The following is a 21,580-nucleotide window of genomic DNA, read 5'->3' as shown; positions in this document are numbered from 1 at the left end:
CATGCAGTTTTAAAAGCAAAACAGTAAACCTCATATTAATTTTTGGTTTTAAAACTGGAGATTTGAATCAGGTATTCTGTACTTCATATATGTAATTAAAGTAACTAATCCTTATCATATGTTTAAAATGCTTCATTTTTACTTTTTACTTATTGCATTCAGCCATCAGATGATGACACAATCAGCCTTCATTCTCAAGTCTCAGAATCAAATAGAGAGCAGACATCAAGAAATGACAGTCACTCAATAGGAAGTAAACCTGATTCTCAGAAAGGTAATTCATAAGGTGTCTGCTGTTTTTATGTCATGTATATATCCCTTTTTAAAAATGAATATATTTTTTAAAGTGGGCTTTAAAAATAATAGCATGTGCATGCTTGCTAAGTTGCTTCAATCGTGTCCAACTCTATGCAACCTATGGACCATAGGCTGTAAAGCTCCTCTCTCTATGAGATTCTCCAGACAAGAGTACTGGAGTGGGTTGCTGTGCACTCCTCCAGGGAACCTTCCTAACCAAGGGATTGAACCAACATCTCTTGCATCTCCTGCATGGGCAGATGGGTTTTTTTACCACTGGCGCCACCTGGGAAGCCCCCAAATTATAGTATCTTTGATAAACTCTTTTATTGAGAAGAAGATACTTTTTTCTAAGCACTGCAGTGTCAGAGCACACTGTTTACTATTCGTGTTTTCTAATAAGTATTAATCTATACTTAGACCAGGAGGTGTATGATTTTACTGATGCCAATACAGATGATGTAGTAGTTCCTGAACAAGGAGATGCACATATTGGATCATTTGTTGCTTTCCTTAAGGTAAAGAAAACTTTGTACAAATATAAAAAACACGTTCTCCTTAATCTCACAAAAGTGAACCATACAATTTAAAATGATAACTTTCTTTTATGTAAGGGAAAAGAGAAAGGTCCTGAAAAATCTCAGAAAAATGAAGAATTGGGAGATGAAAAAAGGTAAGCACACTTGAATTTGCAAATTGAAGTTTTGCTTATTAATCCTTGACATATCATTAGATATTTCTGCTTGAATGAATAATTTTTTTGTTCATTTACCTGTTAATTTCAGGTAGTTAATTTGTGAATATTTCATCTGTCTGCTTTCCTCAATGAAGCTGAAAATTATAGTAAACATATAAGCTGAATGTAGTATATACACTGTTTTTCTCCATAAGTGTAATTATAATGTCCCCTATTACTATTATTGAAGAAAATTATACTTTCCCATACATTGCCTCATTTAAGCTATTTAGCTGTTCTTTAAAACAGATAGTATTGGTATAATTTGACCGATTAGGAAACTGAGACGTGGAGTTTCAAATGTCTCAAACTGAGGTGTTCTGACTCTTGGCTTAATAAACTTTACATTACATGAGACTGGTTATGGTAATTTTAAGGGTATTTACTTCTCTATTTTATTAACATAATTTACTTTGGATCTTCTCTGTATCCTTTATCTTATGAAATGATAGAAATTGACCTACCATATTTTTTTAGAAAAGAAAGAGTATTTGTTGAATACCTACCATCTACCAGGATCTGTGCTACATGCTTTCCTATGTTTCTTACTTCAGTTCAGTTCAGTTCAGTTCAGTCGCTCAGTCGTGTCCGACTCTTTGCGACCCCATGAATCGCAGCACGCCAGGCCTCCCTGTCCATCACCATCTCCCGGAGTTCACTCAGACTCATGTCCATCGAGTCAGTGATGCCATCCAGCCATCTCATCCTCTGTCGTCCCCTTCTTCTCCTGCCCCCTATCCCTCCCAGCATCAGAGTCTTTTCCAATGAGTCAACTCTTCGCATGAGGTGGCCAAAGTACTGGAGTTTCAGCTTTAGCATCATTCCTTCCAAAGAAATCCCAGGGCTGATCTCCTTCAGAATGGACTGGTTGGATCTCCTTGCAGTCCAAGGGACTCTCAAGAGTCTTCTCCAACACCACACTTCAAAAGCATCAATTCTTCGGCACTCAGCCTGCTTCACAGTCCAACTCTCACATCCATACATGACCACAGGAAAAACCATAGCCTTGACTAGACGGACCTTAGTCGGCAGAGTAATGTCTCTGCTTTTGAATATGCGATCTAGGTTGGTCATAACTTTTCTACCAAGGAGCAAGTGTCTTTTAATTTCATGGCTGCAGTACCATCTGCAGTGATTTTGGAGCCCCCCCAAAATAAAGTCTGGCACTGTTTCCACTGTTTCCCCATCTATTTCCCATGAAGTGATGGGACCGGATGCCATGATCTTCATTTTCTGAATGTTGAGCTTTAAGCCAACTTTTTTGCTCTCCTCTTTCACTTTCATCAAGAGGCTTTTTAGCTCCTCTTCACTTTCTGCCATAAGGGTGGTGTCATCTCCCTATCTGAGGTTATTGATATTTCTCCTGGCAATCTTGATTCCAGCTTGTGTTTCTTCCAGTCCAGCATTTCTCATGATGTACTCTGCATAGAAGTTAAATAAGCAGGGTGACAATATACAGCCTTGACGTACTCCTTTTCCTATTTGGAACCAGTCTGTTGTTCCATGTTCACTTCTAACTGTTGCTTCCTGGCCTGTATACAGATTTCTCAAGAGGCAGGTCAGGTGGTCTGGTATTCCCATCTCTTTCAGAATTTTCCACAGTTTATTGTGATCCACATAGTCAAAGGCTTTGGCATAGTCAATAAAGCAGAAATAGATTTTTTTTTCTGGAACTCTCTTGCTTTTTCCATGATCCAGCGGATGTTGGCAATTTGATCTCTGGCTCCTCTGCCTTTTCTAAAACCAGCTTGGACATCAGGGAGTTCATGGTTCACGTATTGCTGAAGCCTGGCTTGGAGAATTTTGAGCATTACTTTATTGTCATGTGAGATGAGTGCAATTGTGCAGTAGTTTGAGCATTCTTTGGCATTGCCTTTCTTTGGGATTGGAATGAAAACTGACCTTTTCCAGTCCTGTGGCCACTGCTGAGTTTTCCAAATTTGCTCGCATATTGAGTGCAGCACTTTCACAGCATCATCTTTCAGGATTTGAAACAGCTCAACTGGAATTCCATCACCTCCACTAGCTTTGTTCATAGTGATGCTTTCTGAGGCCCACTTGACTTCACATTCCAAGATGTCTGGCTCTAGATTAGTGATCGCATCATCATCATTATCTGGGTCGTGAAGATCTTTTTTGTACAGTTCTTCCGTGTATTCTTGCCACCTCTTCTTAATATCTTCTGCTTCTGCTAGGTCCAGACCATTTCTGTCCTTTATCGAGCCCATCTTTGCATGACATGTTCCCTTGGTATCTCTAATTTTCTTGAAGAGATCTCTAGTCTTTCCCATTCTGTTCTTTTCCTCTATTTCTTTGCATTGATTGCTGAAGAAGGCTTTCTTATCTCTTCATGCTATTCTTTGGAACTCTACATTCAGATGCTTATATCTTTCCTTTTCTCCTTTGCTTTTCACCTCTCTTCTTTTCACAGCTATTTGTAAGGCCTCCCCAGACAGCCATTTTGCTTTTTTGCATATCTTTTCCATGGGGATGGTCTTGATCCCTGTCTCCTGTACAATGTCACAAACCTCATTCCATAGTTCATCAGGCATTCTATCTATCAGATCTAGGCCCTTAAATCTATTTCTCACTTCCACTGTATAATCATAAGGGATTTGATTTAGGTCATACCTGAATGGTCTAGCAGTTTTCCCTACTTTCTTCAATTTGAGTCTGAATTTGGTAATAAGGAGTTTATGATCTGAGGCACAGTCAGCTCCTGGTCTTGTTTTTGTTGACTGTATAGAGCTTCTCCATCTTTGGCTGCAAAGAATATAATCAATCTGATTTTGGTGTTGACCATCTGGTGATGTCCATGTGTAGAGTCTTCTCTTGTGTTGTTGGAAGAGGGTGTTTGCTATGACCAGTGCATTTTCTTGGCAAAACTCTATTAGTCTTTGCCCTGCTTCAGTCTGCATTCCAAGGCCAAATTTGCCTGTTACTCGAGGTGTTTCTTGACTTCCTACTTTTGCATTCCAGTCCCCTATAATGAAAAGGACATCTTTTTTGGGTGTTAGTCCTAAGAGGTCTTGTAGGTCTTCATAGAACCGTTCAACTTCAGCTTCTTCAGCATTAGTGGTTGGGGCATAGACTTGGATAACTGTGATATTGAATAATTTGCCTTGGAGACGAACAGAGATCATTCTTTCGTTTTTGAGATTGCATCCAAGTACTGGATTTTGGACTCTTTTGTTGACCATGATGGCTACTCCATTTCTTCTGAGGGATTCCTGCCCGCAGTAGTAGATATAATGGTCATCTGAGTTAAATTCACCCATTCCAGTCCATTTTAGTTCGCTGATTCCTAGAATGTCGACGTTCACCCTTGCCATCTCTTGTTTGACCACTTCCAATTTGCGTTGATTCATGAACCTGACATACCAGATTCCTATGCAATATTGCTCTTTACAGCATCAGACTTGCTTCTATCACCAGTCACATCCACAACTGGGTATTGATTTTGCTTTGGCTCCATCCCTTCATTCTTTCTGGAGTTATTTCTCCACTGATCTCCAGTAGCATATTGGGCACCTGATGACCTGGGGAGTTCCTCTTTTGAAGTTTCTTACTTAATCTTCACTAAATCCTGCTGCTGCTGCTGAGTCGCATCAGTCGTGTCCCACTCTGTGCGACCCCATAGATGGCAGCCCACCAGGCTCCTCCGTCCATGGGATTTTTCAGGCAAGAGTACTGAAGGGGTTGCCATTGCCTTCTCTGTCACTAAATCCTACAGGGTGGATATTGTCCACATTTTTACAGATAAGGAAGGTGTTTCTTCTCTAAAACCACTTAGCTAGTGTCCACTAGAACCTTGGGTGTGTGTCTAGCTCTCTATCCCCAAGTTTTTCTCTTTTCTCTGTATTGTGCTTCCGTCAAATGACCTCATTGGTAACTTTTTAATAGTCATTAATTAATCATCTCTGGTGCCACATAAGGAGATACAGTGCTTTGCTTTACTCTCTGTGTTTCATTTTTCTGTTACTTTCTCATGTTATTGCATGAAGACAGTTGTCTTACCTTGAGAGACTCCAGTAGCATGCAAGATATGGTAAAGATACAGAGTCTTAGGTTTGATACCATTATTTGTTGATTTACTTACTTACTTACTTACCTTACCATGCAGCATGCATGATCTTAGTTTCCCCACCAAGGATTGAATCTGTGTCCTCTTCAGTGAAAGTGCAGAGTTTTAACCACTGGACTGCCAGGAAGTCACTGACACCATTTTTTAAATGAAATGCCTTTGGGATAAAATTACTAGAGTTTAGAGAACAGTTTTAAAATTTCTTTGTTCTTTTTAAATGACAAAAAAGATACATATATTTTAATGAATTTTTTGGGCAAATTTTGCAATCTTATCTGAGTCTATTTTGCATTTCTACTACTTAAACATTTTATGCAGAGATTTTAGAAATCAAAATAAATGATAAAAGCAGAGTGGTTTGATAAAATAAAAAATTTTCATAACATTTTCTATTGTTTTCTAAAGATAGGCCAAATAGAGCTCTGTGGTCCTTATTATACTCAAGATGGAGAATATGCATTGTTAAATTATTGTGGTCATTTCACATTTCAGAAATTACAAAATGGTAATGCAGTTTACTTTCTTAGCCATTAATTATATTAATATAACCAGAATGTGACATTTCCTATTGAGTAGAGAGGATAGATATTAATATGTTTTCATATTCCTTCAATATTCTTTATTTCTTATTTTAACATTTTAAATAAAAGAACATTTCATGTGCTAGTAAAAACAAAAAATGGTTTCTACATCTGAAAGCTGGCATAAAATATCATCTGCCTTACTTTTTGGATAATCACGTTTATGTTACCTTTCAGACTTGGGAAAGAACAACTACTTGCTGAGGAAGAGGATGATGGTTTGAAGGAAGTAACTGATTTGAGGAAAATAGCCGTTCAGTTATTGCAGCAAGAGCAGAAGAACAGGTATTTTTTTCAGTAATGAGATTTATATGGGAAAATTTTATAATCATTAAATTTGATATTTAAAGATTGTCAAATAAACAGTAAACAAGAAGACCATCTACTAAAAGACAATAGGAAATACTTAGAAAAGAAATATAAAATTACATAGATAATTAACAGAATAATTTATACTCATGTAGTCATTCTATTTATTGCTTAAGTATCTTTTTTATTCCTTTGTACTAAATAATAATAATTGATATTCATCTTAGCTAACAATAGCATTATATGTTATAAGCATTTTTTCCAAGTATATGTCACAAGTATATAGTGTGCTTTTTATCTGATTTTGAGTTACTCAGGATATGTGTAAACTCCTTAAAATTGAATTATATAATCACTGATTAAATCAGTGTGACAGTTTGAGAATCACAGGTTCACTTTAGTCTGTGTTGGTCAAGGAGCATTTCTCCCTCTGGCTAGGCATGTTATTGGCAATGAGCAGGACCTTGTGTTAATGAGTATAAAATCAGTGCAAGTCCATTTTTTACACAGAGAAGGTTCTGCGTGCTGCTGAGGGTTGGCTGTTATTGCCATCTTCATGTACTGAGAGTGCTACATTTATGTTAATAATTTTGAAAGCGTAAAGCAGAATTGAGATTTTGTTTGTTTGTTTTGAGAAAATTAACAGAATAATTTTTGGTGCATTTAACTTGGATAACTGTTATGTTTTTTACATATTTAAAGCAATAAATGTTTATGGATCACAGGCCCATGTTTTAGGATGTTTAAAAAAGTATGTTGGCATTTGCTTAAAGATGTTTTGAAAAATAATTACTATTAAAACTTATTCAATGACTGATGTGTGGTATTAGGGGCCACTATAATAGTTTTTAAAATAACCACCATGTATCTCTTTTTGCACTGCTAATACATTTATAGAATTAAAAAACATACTAGAAAATATCTTTATCCCTTCTATATCTAATGTATCCTCATTCCCAATTGACATTTTTCTTCTGTCATAACTTTTTGTCACGCTTTTCTGTCATCCTTTTTGAAGCTTATCTTTTAATCTTTCCTGTGATTCATTTCTAATGGGCCTTTTTAAAAATTGACTACTTATGAGGTTGTATGTATTTTCCCCCCTTCAGTAAAATTAAAGTATTAATGGCCCCATTGGTTTAAGAGGTATGATGAAGCAAGCCACCACCTGCTCTATGTAGCTTATAAAGTAGTTAAGTTTTCTACCTCCCCTACTTGGCAGGTGAAAAAATTGCATTTATCATTATGAACAGAGAATATTGATTTTATAAGAACCCACAACAATATGTATTTCCCTCATGTCCAGAATTGCATTTGAGTGTATAATTTTAGATTTTAATATAGCTGTATATATCATTTCTATATTTTCAGTTTTCTCCTATTGTATAGTTTTACATCTATCCCTCTGACTTAAATTACTCTTTCAACCTAAATATATCAAATGATGTTTCATAGGTCTTGCTTTTTGATAGTTTGTAATAAGTACAAAGCAGTACCTAGCTCTGCCTTGTACATAGTAGGTATTTGTTAATACTGTTACTGGTTAATTACTTGAAAATGAGATCAAATTTAAAGCTAGTATGAACCATTAATTTAGTTAATATGTTCTCTCTACATAATTTTTGTTATTTTTGAAATTTATGCAAAATTAATTTCTTTCTCTGAACTGTTTCTCCATTCTCCTTTTCAGATGTTAGTGCATATAAATATAAGAGCTTTTTGGATTAATAATCAGTGATATTAATATTATAATAACTATGTCTAATTTTTGAAGGCATTAAAATTTTATGATATCTGGATATAAAGTAAGGAGTACATTTTACTTTTAAAATGTGTAATCTATAGACAATTTACATCCCTAACCAATTCTGTTCATGGCTAAACTTACACTGGGCTCAGAATTATCTTATGCTGAATCTATTATTTTCTCCATTAAATCATATCATCCTTCCTTCTAAAATATGCTGCTATTGCTTATATCTCTTAGATTTAGATAATTAAAATTGTTGTTTACTGTTATAACACATAAATTTGAGTTAGTCTAAAAGTCAAAGTAATCTTTTAAAAGAATATATTCCTTAGAGGATTTGAGTTTTTATACCCTCTCTGGTTGTAGATTTCCCCTTTCAAAAAGTATTGTTTTAGATTCTAGCTTTATTAAATGAAGAATCTGAAATGCTATTTAAAATTGCAAATCAACCAGAAGTTTTAATATTTCTTTTTAAGTTTTAATATAATCATTGCAATATTTTTGTTTATTTATTGTTAGTATTGATTTAAAATAATTTATCTGGGCTAAGATTATTCTTGTATAGCAAGAAGTACCACTTAGGATTTCTAATTTGACTGTATGCTTACTATTTAGCTGTTCTTTAGCTAGCTATTAGTGGAAAGTAAATGCAGTGTTAACTCTCAGCTAAATCTAAAAGAAGCCAGCCAAAAAAATTAGAGGGAATTTAAAAACAGCTTATGTTGAGTTCAGTGATGACTTTCTTAGAGCAGCTTTGCCACTTTAGTTCACACTGTTTTTTTTTTAAGAGATATATGTAATTCTTTAATAAGGTTTATACTAGTACTTGGTAGATGGAACTATCCTAGGAATATAACAAGAGAATGTTGTACAGAATTAGTAATCAAAAAGGGTGGGAAAAGAGATCACCAAGTAAACCATCAAGCAGATAAATCTTAAGTGTTCAAAGTCTGAAGCCTAGTTATTTAAAAGACTGTCCTTCTTTGTCTAATTGAGATGCATATATTAAACTACTTTATATTGACAGTTTATTGTTAAATTTTTAAAAGCTAATCTTTATCCTCTTTCTTAAAAGATTGGATTATTTTTACTTGTATTTGAGTGTATTAAAGTCCCCTTGAGTCAGTGACCTTCTCTATATTAAAATAGTTGTTCCACAAATCATAATTTTATTCTTACTATAATTTTGGAAGTTAAATAAAAAACTATTATCTTAAAATAATATTGCTCTGTAAATTATTTAACCAATTCTTCAAATTTCCACCAACTCTGCTTATGTATCTTAGCATTAGAGAAGTGGGTATCTTAGTATTAGAGAAGTGGCTACTGCTCTTTCTTATACTGATTTTCTTACTGTGTGGCTTAGTAAGTAAATGTTTAGCTGGCTTCTTAAAATTTAATTTTCATGCTAAAGAAAGGATTATATGAAGACTTTTGCAATGAATAGCTTCAGTTGATTGGTTCCCCATAGCATGTTCATTCCTGTTAGCTTATTCTGTAGTATTTTCTAATATGTATTTACTTTTAATAATTATTTGATTTGCTTTTATGTGTGTCCTGAGAGTTTTTACTTACTGTGGAAAGATGTACTTCTGAATACTATGTAATACAGTTAAATTTTAAAAAGTAATTATGAAAAGTTATATTGAAGTATAATTAGTTATGGATCATGTAAAGCAAAATCAGATTTTGAGCAGTTTAGTACTTTAGTTTTGAATTATAGAAATTATGTACATTACTTTTTCATGTGATTTTTTTTTCTTTTTCTGATCATATGAACTCTTAATTTGAGGAGCATCATGTTAACTTCTAGCTTGTTATAACTAATTAGGTAGTTCTCTCAACCCTTAAAATCTATCCATTCTTTCTTTTCTGCTTGCTTTACTAATGACTTCCCTATCCTCTCCCAAAACATCTTACTTCTTCCATCTTTTGGTTTGGTTGATGTACGTGAAATATGAATACAGACGGAGGCCTTTATGTTATAGAGCATCATTCAGTGAAAAATTCTTCCAGAGGACCAGAGCAGCAGGACGTGCATCAAGGTATCTAGAGTTTGTGGACACCTTAAGTATTAAGTGGCCAGGTTGATGCAGCTGAATTATATATATACTCTTTTACCTAAAATTCAGTACTGGTACCTGGATTAGGGAAGTGTTTTAATAATCTAAAATAGATATTTAGATAAAACAGACATTTATTTTGACTCTGAGTATCACACAGTAAAACATTAAATATCAATGTACAGAGTAAAATTTTTCAGGGAATTTTCAATATAAAATATATTTTATCAGTAAGTAGAGCTCAACATTTTTCTTTCTCCTCTAATGTGACTCATGCACATCAGTAGTCACAACACGAGTGTGTGTGGTGTGGGGAGAATTCCGAATTTACTGCAGTGGAGGGCATTGTAGTTTGACGCCCCCTTCCAAGGGAATAATTCTGACCCTCACCCTCTCCAAGGATACTTTGCAGTGCTAAAAAGGATACATTTCCTTTTTAAATCAATTTTTTACTCTTTCAGTTTTATCGAGATATAATTAACATGCAGCCTTGTATAAGGTGTTTGGTATAATGATTTGACTTCCATAAATCATGAAATCATTATCATAAGCAGTTTAGTGAACATCCATCATTTCATACACAGAACTAAAGAAACAGAAAAAATATTTTTCCATGTGAAGAGAATTCTTAGGATTCACTTCCTTTTTAAAAAATTACTCTTTAATGATGTATTTTTTCCTGATGTTCTTAGATATTTTATTATCTAAATTCCTCTGCATTTGGGGATTCGATACAATTTTAGTGCCTGTCCACACAAAGAAGAATAAAGGTGTCAGTAATCTAGAAATTACTTGGTGCAAAGCTACACTGCTTTGTGTGTGATACTGGTCATTTGCCTCTCGCTGTAGCTTCCTCCTGTTGAGGCTCTACTAGATCTTAGCTAGTGAGAAAAAACTGGGGTAATGGAAATTGGTTTCTTTATGAAACCATCTTTCTGGAATTACGAACATATTTATTTCATTATATATTTTAATAGTCAATATGCATCTTTAATTTGAAATTCTCTTCTTCTCTGTATTCTTTTGATAGTTGACATCCGATTATATTATTTTGAATCAAAGGCAGATATTCTACTCCTTATAAAACTAAACTTTAAAATTGAAAATTAACATTTATATCCATAGTAAATAGATAAATATTAACTCAAATATATTAGTTACTTATATTAAAGATAGATTATTATTCATTGCTTTTGACTTTGAGATCAATACTTAGAATTATATAAAATTATGAACAAATGGTTCTCTCATGTAATGGTTTATCACTCTATTTTTCTTTCTTTTTTTGATTTTCTTCAAATATATTGTTTCATTCTGTTATTAAAAGTTTTATAGGCTTGTGGATTTTTTTTAAAGAATTGAACTTTAGCACTGGCTTTGCATTTGGAATTAAGGTTTATTATTTGGCAAAATGATTGTTTATTACATCTACATGGCCCTATCATTTGCTATGCTGGGAAAAATGAAATCAGTTATGATGATACTTAAACAATCTGCATCTCTTTATTTTCTATCTCAGCTAAAAGCTAGATATGCACAGGAAAATAACATGGCTGGAAAATATCCAAGCCTCGAAAAAGGGTTTATAAAAGAAAATGCATGGAAGAATTGGTGAGCTTCATTCCTTCATAATAGCCAGTGAACTTATGGGCATCTGATCTAAATAATATTTAAATATTGTTTTCTAGCAAAGATCTTCATGGACCAGATGCAGTTTATTATCAACATTTTTATATCATGTATATACACTATTCTCTTTAATATATTATGAAATTAATGTGCTGATTTATTTCTAGGATTCTTAATCATTCAACTTATGTCATAAGAAACAAGCCAAAACAAACTATGGAATGCGAAAAGAGGTATAAAAATATCTTAGTTCTTATGGTTAATATTATATAATGAGAGTTGATCCTTTGACAGTAATGTTCCTATATGTAGGCTTTAATAGAATAATTGATATCAATTTAATATAGAGACAATTTAAGGAAGAAATGGCTTTTAAAATGTTTTTTTAATGTATTATACAACACAAGTTAAATTGACTTTTGATGTAAACAATTGCAAGAATGCCAACTTAAACTTTTTGTGCTCATACCTGCATTTTGTTTTGATGACAGAATCATTTATCCATTTGTTGTTGTTGTTCAATCGCTATATCCTACTCTTTGAAATGCTATGAACTGCACTACACCAGGCTTTCCTGTCCTTCACTATCTTCCGAGTTTGCTCAGACTTGTGTCCATTGTGTTGATGATACTATCCAACCATCTCATTCTCTCACCTCCTTCTCCTCTTGTTCTCAATATTTATCCATTTAGCAGACATTTATTGTATTACTGTTATGGTCAGGAATAATGTATTATCATTGATTGTATTTGTTATCTATGTTATAGTTCACTTTTTAATTTATTTTCAATTAGGTTTTATTTACTTCTGTATGAATACATAGTCTAAATCCAGGTATATGAATTCCAGAGAACTAGAAGACCTTGAAAGTTTCTATTTATTCTTTTTGTTGGTTTGAAAATTTGCACCAACCTCAACTTCTGAGTTATTCCTTTGGGAATATAAAAGTCGAAGGCTAGGGTGTGGGTACAGAATAACACACAGAGAGAATTAACGTTTGTTAAATGGTTGTTGTATGTATACTATTCTTAGTGCTTTAGCTGTATGATCTCATTTAATCCTCATAATAACTTATGAAGTTGTTGCTATTGTCATCCCCATTTTATAGGTGAAAAACTGAGGCTCAGAAATTGCCATAGCTTTTCAGGGTCACACAGCTAGTAAATGGTATAGTGAGAATTTAAACCCAGGATGTCTGGCTTCAGAACCCCAACTTTTAATGTTTGGAAACAAGAACAGCTTGCTTTCTCCAGATGCATACATTTCATTGATGTCTTTTCCAAACTACCTTACAATCCAAACTAGACTTACTTTTCCCAAATCTATTTCTTCTCCTGTATAGTGCACCTTGAGTGAATGTGCCACTGTTTATATAGTCAACTTTGGAATCATTGGAAATTGCTTTCTCTTACACATTCTTCCCAATCCAGTCAGTCACAGAAAACTTTAGCTTCTTAACATTATTTGCATCTTAGCTTCTTAACATTATTTGCATCTGTCTCAACCTCTGCATTCCTGTTGCAGTTATGTTGGCTCAGGCCCTGTCTTTTCTACCTGGACTACTGCAACAGTTCGCAGCCAAACCTCGTTTCTCAAGTTTGGCCTACCTTTAAATTTGTTTTCTGTGCTAATGGTGTAAGAGTGATGGTTCTAAAGCACAGGCCTGACTATGTGTTTCCAAGTTATTAATCTTCTTTTTCTAATTTTTAGGATAAAGCTTAAAATGTTTGGCTTAACCCATAAGATTGAAGTGAGTTTCTGCCTAGCTTGAAAGCCTCAGCCTGTGTACTCTTGCACTGGTACCTTTTACAGCTAGGAACCATAGTACTCCTTCCTTTATTCCAACATGATTTCGCATCTCTGTGTTCTGTGTCCTGGTGTTTCTGCTGGAATTTCCCCTTCTTCTTCCATTTTTCACTTAGGCTTTTAGAATTCAGTTCAGGCATAAGATAACTTTTTATACCCAAATCGAGAAATATTCATCTGTCTCAAATTTCACTTGTGTGCATGTGTGTGCTCAGTCACTCAGTCATGTCCAACTCTTTGTGACCCCATGGATTGTAGCCCACCAGGCTCCTCTGTCCATGGGATTCTTCTGGCAAGAATACTGGAATGGATTGCCATTTCTTCCTCCAGGAGATCTTCCTGACCCAGGGATTGAGCCCTCATCTCCTATATCTCCTGCATTAAATTGGATTTAACCCACTCTCTCCCTTTTTGAATACTGATTCTTTATCTGACATGTTTTTGTCCTTGAAGTTTCTGTTATTACCTTCCTTCTCAGTTTCTTTCTTTTTTTAATTTATTTTAATTGGAGGCTAATTACTTTACAATATTGTAGTACTTTTTTCCATACACTGTCAGTTTCTTTCATTTCTATCTTAAGCTTTTTCACCAGGTTCCTAACATTCTCTTGAGAAAGCCCCAATTACCCAAACTTCAAAATGGTGATTTTCAATCTTGGCCTTTTCTTTACAGAATTCTTACTGTCACTTTTCTCATTTTCAGAACAGTCGCCTAATTTCTTCTTTAAAAACAAAACAAAATTTTAGTTTTTTCCTGTTTATAAGAATAATGTAGCTTTATTGTTTAAAAATAGGAAAATTTTATCATAAAGGAAAAAAAGAATCATCTATTATCCTACTCCCCAGAGATGACAAGTCTTAATATTTTGGTATTTTCCCCTTAAACCAGTTTTCTATATATATGCATGAACATTTGCATGTGCATGTGTATTTCTGTGTACATATGTATGTATATACATACACACACACACAGCAGAGTTGCATTGCCTGTTACCTACTAAACAGCTCCGCTAGGATGTATGATGCATTTGAGACTTAACCTTCCCAAATAGCACTTTTAATCATTCACTTTGTCCCTCAAAAGTTAACTCTTCTTGCATTTTTCCCCATTTCAGAAAATGTCAGCTCCATCCTTCTATTAATAGTGCTCAGCTCAGAGACCTCAGAGTCATCTATAACTTGTCACTTTCTTTCACATTCCATAACTAATCCTTTAGCAAATCCTGTTGATTCTACCTTCAAAATATGCCCAGAATCTGATCATGTCTTACTACTTCCACACATATCACCCCAGCCCTAGAAATCTCTTACTTCAGTTCTAACAGCCTTCTACCAAGTCTCCTTTCCATCTTTGCTTTCCTCTAGTCTGTTTTCAATTAAAAAAAAAGAAGAATCAGTTTGATATTTTTAAAATGTAAGTTACATCATGTCGTTCTTCAGAATTTTCTAATGATCTCTCATTTCATTCAGAATAAAAACCAGGGTCCTTTAAGGACTTGTGAACCTGTGCATTATTTAGCTCCCTACTGTGTTCCTCTTGCCTTGTTCTTCCTGCTTGTTAGTCCTTCTCTAGTTATACTGGCCTCCTTGTTGACTCCCAATACACCAAGTTTCCCAGCCTCTCAAAGCTTTTGCCTCTATTGAAATGATTTCCTCTCAGAAAATCATACAGCTTATTCCCTTGTCTTTACGTTTCTGCTCAACTTTCATTGCTTCGGCAAGAGATTCCCTGGACAACTTAGATAAAAGAGCATCCCTTCCCCACTCCTTCTTCCCTTTTTGCATACCCTGCTCTACTTTTCTCCACAGAACTTAGTACTGTCTGACATTGTAAATATATACTTTTTTACCATCTGACATTCTCAGTACTTTATTATTTATATCTCAGACTTCTTTATTTGTTCATTGTTTGTCTTCACCACCCCACCACCACCTGGGTGCATTACAGTGTTGTTTTTATCAATTACTAAGAGGAGACTATTTGAAATTTCCAACACTGTGGATTTGTCTTGCTCTTTAAAGTTCTTTCATTTTTCCTTCATATATTCTAAAGCTGTTATTAAATACATAAATGTTTAGGATTATAATGTCCTTTTGGTGAATTTACATCTTTGTCATTATAAAATGACTTTTTAAATATTCCTGGTTAGGGTGGCGTTTTTGTGTGTGGTGTACAGGGTCTTAGTTCCTCAATCAGGGATCAAACCCATGCCCACTTCAAGGGATGCACAGACTCTTAACCATTGGACCGCCAGGGAAGTCCCTTGGTTATATTCTTTGCTCTGAAGTATACTTCCCTGATATTACATGGTCACCTCAGCTTTCTTCTAGTTTAATTTCTTTCTTAGTGTTTATATGATATATCTTTCTTCTTCCTTTTACATTTAACCTATTTGTCTCTTTATGGAGAAAGGCAGTTTCTTATTGTTAGCATATGGTAGTATCTTTTCTATCAAATCTGACAATCTGATTTTTAATTGCACTGTTAGGATTTTTAATATTTAATTGAAACTACTTGTATTAATGGATTTAAGTCTACTGTATTATTAGGTGTTTAATTTTTGTCTTATGCATTATTTTTAGATATCTTCCATCTTTTTCTCCTGTCTTTTGAATTATATTTTGAAATTCCTATTTATCTCTGTTGTGGGCTTATTAGACATAACTAGTTGTTATGTTAGTGATTGTTTTAGGGTTTAAAGTATATGTAATTTATGACAGTCTACCTTTAAGTGCTATTATGCATATACATATTGGATAAGAACAAGAGTATACTTCTATTTCTTCCCTCCTGGCCTTTGCAATGTTGTTGCCATACGTTTTACATTTGTGTTAACATCAGTTCAGTTCAGTTCAGTTACTCAGCTGTGTCCGACTCTTTGTGAACATGAATCGCAGCATGCCAGGCCCCCCTGTTCATCATCAACTCCCGGACTTCACCCAAACTCACATCCATCGAGTTGGTGATACCATCCAGCCATCTCATCCTCTGTTGTCCCCTTTTCCTCCTGCCCCCAAACCCTCCCAGCATCAGAGTCTTTTCCAATGAGTCAACTCTTCGCATGAGGTGGCCAAGTACTGGAGTTTCAGCTTCAGCATCATTCCTTCCAAAACCACCCAGGACTGATCTCCTTTAGAACAGACTGGTTGGATCTCCTTGCAGCCCATGGGACTCTCAAGAGTCTTCTTCTCCAACACCACAGTTCAAAAGCATCAATTCTTTGGTGCTCAGCTTTCTTCACAGTCCAACTCTCACATTCATACATAACTACTGGAAAAACCATAGCCTTGACTAGACGGACCTTTGTTGCCAAAGTAATATCTCTGCTTTTCAATATGCTATCTAGGTTGGTCATAACTTTCCTTCCAAGGAGTAAGCCTCTTTTAATTTCACGGCTGCAATCACCATCTGCAGTGACCCTGGAGCCCCCAAAAATAAAGTCTGACACTGTTTCCACTGTTTCCCCATCTATTTCCCATGAAGTGATGGGACCAGATGCCATGATCTTCGTTTTCTGAATGTTGAGCTTTAAGCCAACTTTTTCACTCTCCTCTTTCACTTTCATCAAGAGGCTTTTTAGTTCCTCTTCACTTTCTGCCATAAGGATGGTGTCATCTGCATATCTGAGGTTATTGATATTTTTCCTGGCAATCTTGATTCCAGCTTGTGTTTCTTCCAGTCCAGCGTTTCTCATGATGTACTCTGCATAGAAGCTAAATAAGCAGGGTGACAATATACAGCCTTGACATACTCCTTTTCCTATTTGGAACCAGTTGGTTGTTCCATGTCCACTTCTAACTGTTGCTTCCTGACCTGCATCTAAGTTTCTCAAGAGGCAGATCAGGTGGTCTGGTATTCCCATCTCTCTCAGAATTTTCCACAATTTATTGTGATCCACACAGTCAAAGGCTTTGGCATAGTCAATAAAGCAGAAATAGATGTTTTTCTGGAACTCTCTTGCTTTTTCCATGATCCAGCGGATGTTGACAATTTGATCTCTGGTTCCTCTGCCTTTTCTAAAACCAGCTTGAACATCTGGAAGTTAACGGTTCATGTATTGCTGAAGCCTGGCTTGGAGAATTTTGAGCATTACTTTACTAGCGTGTGAGATGAGTGTAATTGTATGATAGTTTGAGCATTCTTTTGCATTGCCTTTCTTTGGGATTGGAATGAAAACTGACCTTTTCCAGTCCTGTGGCCACTGCTGAGTTTTCCAAATTTGCTCGCATATTGAGTGCAGCACTTTCACAGCATCATCTTTCAGGATTTGAAATAGCTCTACTGGAATTCCATCACCTCCACTAACTTTGTTTGTAGTGACACTTTCTAAGTCCCACCTTGACTTCTCATTCCAGGATGTTTGGCTCTAGGTGAGTGATCACACCATCATGATTATCCAGGCCATGAAGATATCTTTTGTACAGTTCTTCTGTGTATTCTTGCCACCTCTTCTTAATATCTTCTGCTTGTGTTAGGTCCAGACCATTTCTGTTCTTTATCGAGCCCATCTTTGCATGACATGTTCCCTTGGTATCTCTAATTTTCTTTAAGAAATCTCTAGTCTTTCCCTTTCTGTTCTTTTCCTCTATTTCTTTGCATTGATTGCTGAAGAAGGCTTTCTTTTCTCTTCTTGCTATTCTTTGGAACTCTGCATTCAGATGCTTGTGTCTTTCCTTTTCTCCTTTGCTTTTCACCTCTCTTTTTTTCACAGCTATTTGTAAGGCTTCCCCAGACAGCCATTTTGCTTTTTTGCATTTCTTCTCCATGGGGATGTTCTTGATCCCTGTCTCCTGTACAATGTCACGAACCTCATTCCATACTTCATCAGGCACTCTATCAGATCTAGGCCCTTAAATCTATTTCTCACTTCCACTGTATAATCATAAGGAATTTGATTTAGGTCATAACCTGAATGGTCTAGTGGTTTTCCCTACGTTCTTCAATTTAAGTCTGAATTTGGCAATAAGGAGTTCATGATCTGAGCCACAGTCAGCTCCCGGTCTTGTTTTTGCTGACTGTATAGAGCTTCTCCATCTTTGGCTGCAAAGAATATAATCAATCTGATTTTGGTGTTGACCATCTGGTGATGTCCATGTGTGGAGTCTTCTCTTGTGTTGTTGGAAGAGGGTGTTTGCTATGACCAGTGCGTTCTCTTGGGAAAACTCTATTAGCCTTGCCCTGCTTCATTCCATATTCCAGGACCAAATTGGCCCGTTACTCCAGGTGTTTCTTGACTTCCTGCTTTGCATTCCAGTCCCCTATAATGAAAAGGACATCTTTTTTGGGTGTTAGTTTTAAAAGGTCTTGTAGGTCTTCATAGAACCATTCAACTTAAGTTTCTTCAGCGTTACTGATTGGGGCATAGACTTGGATTACCATGATATTGAATGGTTTGCTTTGGAAATGAACAGAGATCATTCTGTTGTTTCAGACTCTTTTGTTGACCATGATGGCTACTCCATTTTTTCTAAGGGATTCCTGCCTGCAGTAGTAGATATAATGGTCATCTGAGTTAATTCACCATTCCCGTCCATTTTAGTTCACTGATACCTAGAATGTCGATGTTTTCTCTTGCCATCTCCTGTTTGACTGCTTCCAATTTGCCTTGATTCATGGACCTGACATTCCAATATTGCTCTTTACAGCATCGGACCTTGCTTCTCTCACCAGTCACATCCACAACTGGGTATTGTTTTTGTTTTGGCTCCATCCCTTCATTCTTTCTGGAGTTATTTCTCCCCTGATCGCCAGTAGCATATTGGACACCTACTGACCTGGGGAATTCCTCTTTCAGTATCCTATCATTTTGCCTTTTCATACCGTTCATGGGATTCTCAAGGCAAAAATACTGAAGTGGTTTGCCATTCCCTTCTCCAGTGGACCACATTCTGTCAGCCCTCTCCACCATTACTCGCCCATCTTGAGTGGCCCCCCAGGGCATGGCTTAGTTTCATTGAGTTAGACAAGGCTGTGGTCCTAGTGTGATCAGATTGACTAGTTTTCTGTGAGGATGGTTTCAGTGTGTCTGCCCTCTGATGCCCTCTTGCAACACCTACCGTCTTACTTGGGTTTCTCTTACCTTGGACGTGGGGTATCTCTTCACGGCTGCTCCACAAAGCGCAGCCACTGCTCCTTACCTTGGGCGAGGGGTATCTCCTCACCGCTGCCCCTCCTGACCTTGAACGTGGAGTAGCTCCTCTCGGCCCTCCTACACCTGCGCAGCCACTGCTCCTTGGACGTGGGGTTGCTCCTCTCGGCCACTGCCCCGGACTTTGGGCATGGTGTAGCTCCTCTTGGCTGCTGCCCCTGGCCTCGGGCAGGAGGTAGCTCTTCCCGGCCGCTGCCCCTGACCTCAGACGTGGCGTAGCTCCTCTCGGCCGCTCCTGTGCTGTTGCAGCCTGGCACTCATGGCCGTTGCCCCTGACCTTGGACACAGGGTATCTCCTCTCAGCCGCCACCCCTGACCTCGGATGTGGGATATTACGTGGTTATTATTCTTGCTTTAAATACTCAATTGTTTCTTCAAAGAGATTTAATCAGAATAATGTCTTCTATCTTTACCCCTTTAGTTACCATCTCCAGTAGCCTTTGTTCCTTTGTGTAGCTCTGTATTTCCATGTATATCATTTTCCTTCTATCTGAAAGAACTATTTTCACATTACTTTTCCTGCTGGTCTGCTGATGTTGAATCCTTCAGTTTCTGTAATGTTTTAAAAAGTCTTGGGGGGGAACTGTAAAGATGGCGGAGGAATAGGACAGGAAGACCACTTTCTCCCTCACAAATTCCTCAAAAGAACATTTCAACGCTGAGCGAACTCCACAAAACAACTTCTGTAGGCTGGCAGAGGACATCAGGCAACCAGAAAAGCAGACCATTGTCTTCAAAAACAGGTAGGAAAAAATATAAAAGACGAAAAAGGAGACAATGGAGGTGGGGAGGGAGCTCCGTCCCAGGAAGGGAAGCCCATCCTGGGAAGGGAATTTTAAGAAGAGAGGTTTCCAAACACCAGGAAACACTCTCCCTGCCGAGTCTGTGGCGAGCCTTGCAAACACAGAGGGCAACATAACAGGAAGGGAAAAATAAATAAATAATTAAAACCAACAGATTACAAGCCCAACAGTAACTCCCCCAGTGGAAAAGCAGCACAGACGCCTGCATCCGCCACAAGCTAGTGGGGGCAGGGCAGGGAAGCGCGGGAGGTGCGGGCTGCAGTGCTTTGTAAGAATCGGGCAGGAACGCCCCACGCGCAACCAGAACGATCTAACTTGGGCTAGCAAACCAGACTGTGGGATAGCTACCGCACGAAAAGCTCGAACATAAGACACCGCCAGGACCGAGCACAGAACAAAGGACGGAACGGAATAAGCCGGCTGCAGACCATCCCCTGCTGGGGACAGGCAGTCAGAGCCGTAAGGACTGGAAAGGGGCAATTGCAGACCTGGAGAGACTTTACTTACCTAACTGTAAGCAGGCTTCTTTGCTAAGACTTCTGGGGGTGCTGGACAGTCACCATCTGCCTCACGGGGGGGCGCCAGTGGTCTACCCAGAAAGCTGAGCAGCAGCGGCAGAAAAGGTGACAAGTCGCGGAGATCGCGCTCGCCAAACTCCTGAGCTACTCGGACCTGGGAAGGGCACAAAGCGCAGTCCCAGCCGAATCTGTGCCTCTGAGGGCTGCCTGAGTGCCGAACCTGAGCGGCTTGGACCGGGGAAGTGCACGCAGCCTAGGGCCGGCCCCAGACGGTTCCCGGCTGAGCATCGTAGAGCCGGAGCGGTTTGTGCGCCGCGAGAAGGGACAGGTCAAGCGGGGCTGAGACACTGTGTGCACACAACAGTGCTATTTGTTTGCAGCATCCCCCCTCCCCACAGCGTGACTGAACTAGTGAGCCTAAAAAACCAGCAAACAGAACAAGTTAAACAGAGGGAACCACCTTGGAAGTGATCCCACACGGCCCACAACATCAGAGAAGGGCCAGATATATTTTTACTATCTTTAAAATCATTCCTTTTTTTTTCTTTTTTTCTTTTTTATTCTAGCTTTTTTAAAATTGTTAAGTCTTCTATTTCTCCTCTAATTTTTATTTCTATAGCCTACTATTACTATTTAAAAAAAAAAAAGACTTTTTTTTCTTTTTTTTTTTTTAAGGCAAACACCATATATAGTCTTTGGATGGTTGTTGTTTTTTTTTTTTTTTTTTAAATCTTGTTTGTTTTGTTTTGTTTTCTCATTTTTTTTCTTTCTTCCTTTTTCCTTCTGCTGCTTTTCTTTAATATTGTATTTTTGAAAATCCAACCTCTACTCTAGATTTTAAATCTTTGTTCTTAAG

The 21,580-nt window shown here is 37.0% G+C and overlaps 1 protein-coding gene across 1 annotated transcript in view; it reads left to right on the top strand.

The window, feature by feature from the left end:
- Nucleotides 1-21,580, top strand: part of LRCH2 (leucine rich repeats and calponin homology domain containing 2) — a 110,101-nt gene that overhangs the window by 59,253 nt on the left and 29,268 nt on the right. The window contains exons 8-12 of the mRNA XM_068962810.1: nucleotides 163-274; nucleotides 718-815; nucleotides 912-970; nucleotides 5,876-5,983; nucleotides 11,617-11,682. Coding sequence (XP_068818911.1) covers nucleotides 163-274; nucleotides 718-815; nucleotides 912-970; nucleotides 5,876-5,983; nucleotides 11,617-11,682 — 443 coding nt within the window. The remainder of the gene's footprint in view (nucleotides 1-162; nucleotides 275-717; nucleotides 816-911; nucleotides 971-5,875; nucleotides 5,984-11,616; nucleotides 11,683-21,580) is intronic.

Source organism: Capricornis sumatraensis, chromosome X, assembly GCF_032405125.1.
Source record: "Capricornis sumatraensis isolate serow.1 chromosome X, serow.2, whole genome shotgun sequence".
Classification (NCBI taxonomy): Eukaryota; Metazoa; Chordata; class Mammalia; order Artiodactyla; family Bovidae; genus Capricornis; species Capricornis sumatraensis.
Note: the sequence above shows the minus strand (reverse complement) of the source record. Positions and strands in the feature narration are given on the sequence as shown.